Source organism: Anneissia japonica, unplaced genomic scaffold (genome assembly GCF_011630105.1).
Source record: "Anneissia japonica isolate Jap-2015-1 unplaced genomic scaffold, ASM1163010v1 scaffold190757_len1614_cov196, whole genome shotgun sequence".
NCBI classification, from domain to species: Eukaryota; Metazoa; Echinodermata; class Crinoidea; order Comatulida; family Comatulidae; genus Anneissia; species Anneissia japonica.
Window position 1 is genome coordinate 1 of NW_022755173.1, and position 1614 is coordinate 1614.

Consider the following 1614-nt stretch of genomic DNA (forward strand, 5'->3'; position numbering starts at 1 on the left):
GGTTTTATTTGAACACTTTATTATGACATCGTAAAGTGATGAATAAAAACACTAAACAAATGGTTGTTTTGGATCGTTTTATTCGTAGGCCTAGAGGCGAGGTATAGCCTAGGTAACATCGTTCGTTCATACATACGTTTAATGAGCGTTACGTCCATTTTAGGTCAAAGGTTACCACAAATTTAAACCAAACTCTATTTTACGAATCCCCTGATTTACGTATGCCCTCCCGTACCGTACGTAAAATTGAGGTTCTACTGTACTTGCAGGGAGACATCTTCATTAATGTTATAGCATTTGTCGAAAAGGTATTTAGAAAAGTGGCGCTATTGCAATTATTATTTTTCTCCTTGTCTTTAGGAGATTTGTGAAGATCCAAAGTTACTCGTTGAGGGAGCCGATAGTGGTGATGTTGACCAAGGGGCGCTGGGTAATTGCTGGTTTGTAGCAGCATCATCTAGCCTCGCGCTACACCAAGAAATATTTGATAAGGTACGGGAAAATTCACCTAGCGTTTGACCTATCTGAAAAAGGTTGTACAGTAGATTTATGCGAGATGAATGGCACAGGAACACAGAAACTATAGCCATAATATCGGCTCTGGTATAAGCAGAACACTTGCTTATGGTTGTTGTGGTGGAATAAGTCTTATGATAAGGACAAAACTGTAGGCCTAGTGTACACAATTAGGCTTGATCAATTTAAAGAACCCATTACATTTTTGGAGATGAGTAGGGGTGTTACCCCTGTGTACTGGTCCATGCAACTCCTGTTGTGGTCAGATGAGAGTAGCTGGTACCTGTTTACCGGGTAGCTTAGACATGAAGAGAACCTAGTGGAGAATGAAGTTACTGTATGAGTTAATCCACACTTCAAGCACTTTGAAAATTCTAGAAACCATGCGATAAATGCTACCTTCTGTATCTCCACAGGTCATACCTAAAATTAGCGAACAGGAATGGGACAAGGATAATCCAGAACGCTACTGCGGGGCTTTCAGGTTTCGGTTTTGGCGGTTCGGATCATGGTTAGAAGTTGTTATCGATGATCGTCTGCCAACAGTTAATGGTGAACTCATGTTCATACACTCGCAGTCCAGAAACGAGTTCTGGTCAGCTCTCCTTGAGAAAGCTTATGCCAAGTGAGTTTTGTCATCGATATATATATACAATATTTTGTTTCTATTTATTTTTTCTAGAGAATAGCTTGTCGGCTACACTCTTGATAGCTGCTATGTGTTGGAAGGGTAGGAAACAAGATATAACAAAAGTCCCCCCTAAGTAAATAATCTAAGCACATTTCCAGTTGTTTCATTCCTACATTTTATAAGGGACTTACCATGCCAAAACTAGCAAATTAATATTAAGCTTACCTTGATACTGGAATGGACTTAAGCCGCAATCGCACTGGATTTAAAATAGGGAAAGTTTTACCGAGACTGTGGGTAACATTCCAATGGGTAAACTTCCTGTCGTTCGCACTGGGATTTATCGACGTGGTTCGTTTTACCACAGGCCATGGTGAAACTAACCATTCGTACAGATTCAATTATTGGGGGCGCTAAATCGTGACGTTCACTTCCGGTATGTGTGGCAAAACAATTAACGAAAGCAC

At 40.3% G+C, this 1614-nt stretch overlaps 1 protein-coding gene across 1 annotated transcript; it reads left to right on the forward strand.

Annotated features, from left to right (window-relative positions):
• Positions 1-360: 360 nt before the first annotated feature.
• Positions 361-1145, forward strand: LOC117123344 (calpain-5-like; the record flags this gene model as incomplete). Its single annotated transcript, XM_033269231.1, has 2 exons — positions 361-492; positions 933-1145. Coding segments are annotated over 2 exons (345 nt in total), but the record flags the coding sequence as incomplete, so codon positions are not given.
• Between the last annotated feature and the right edge of the window lie 469 nt (positions 1146-1614).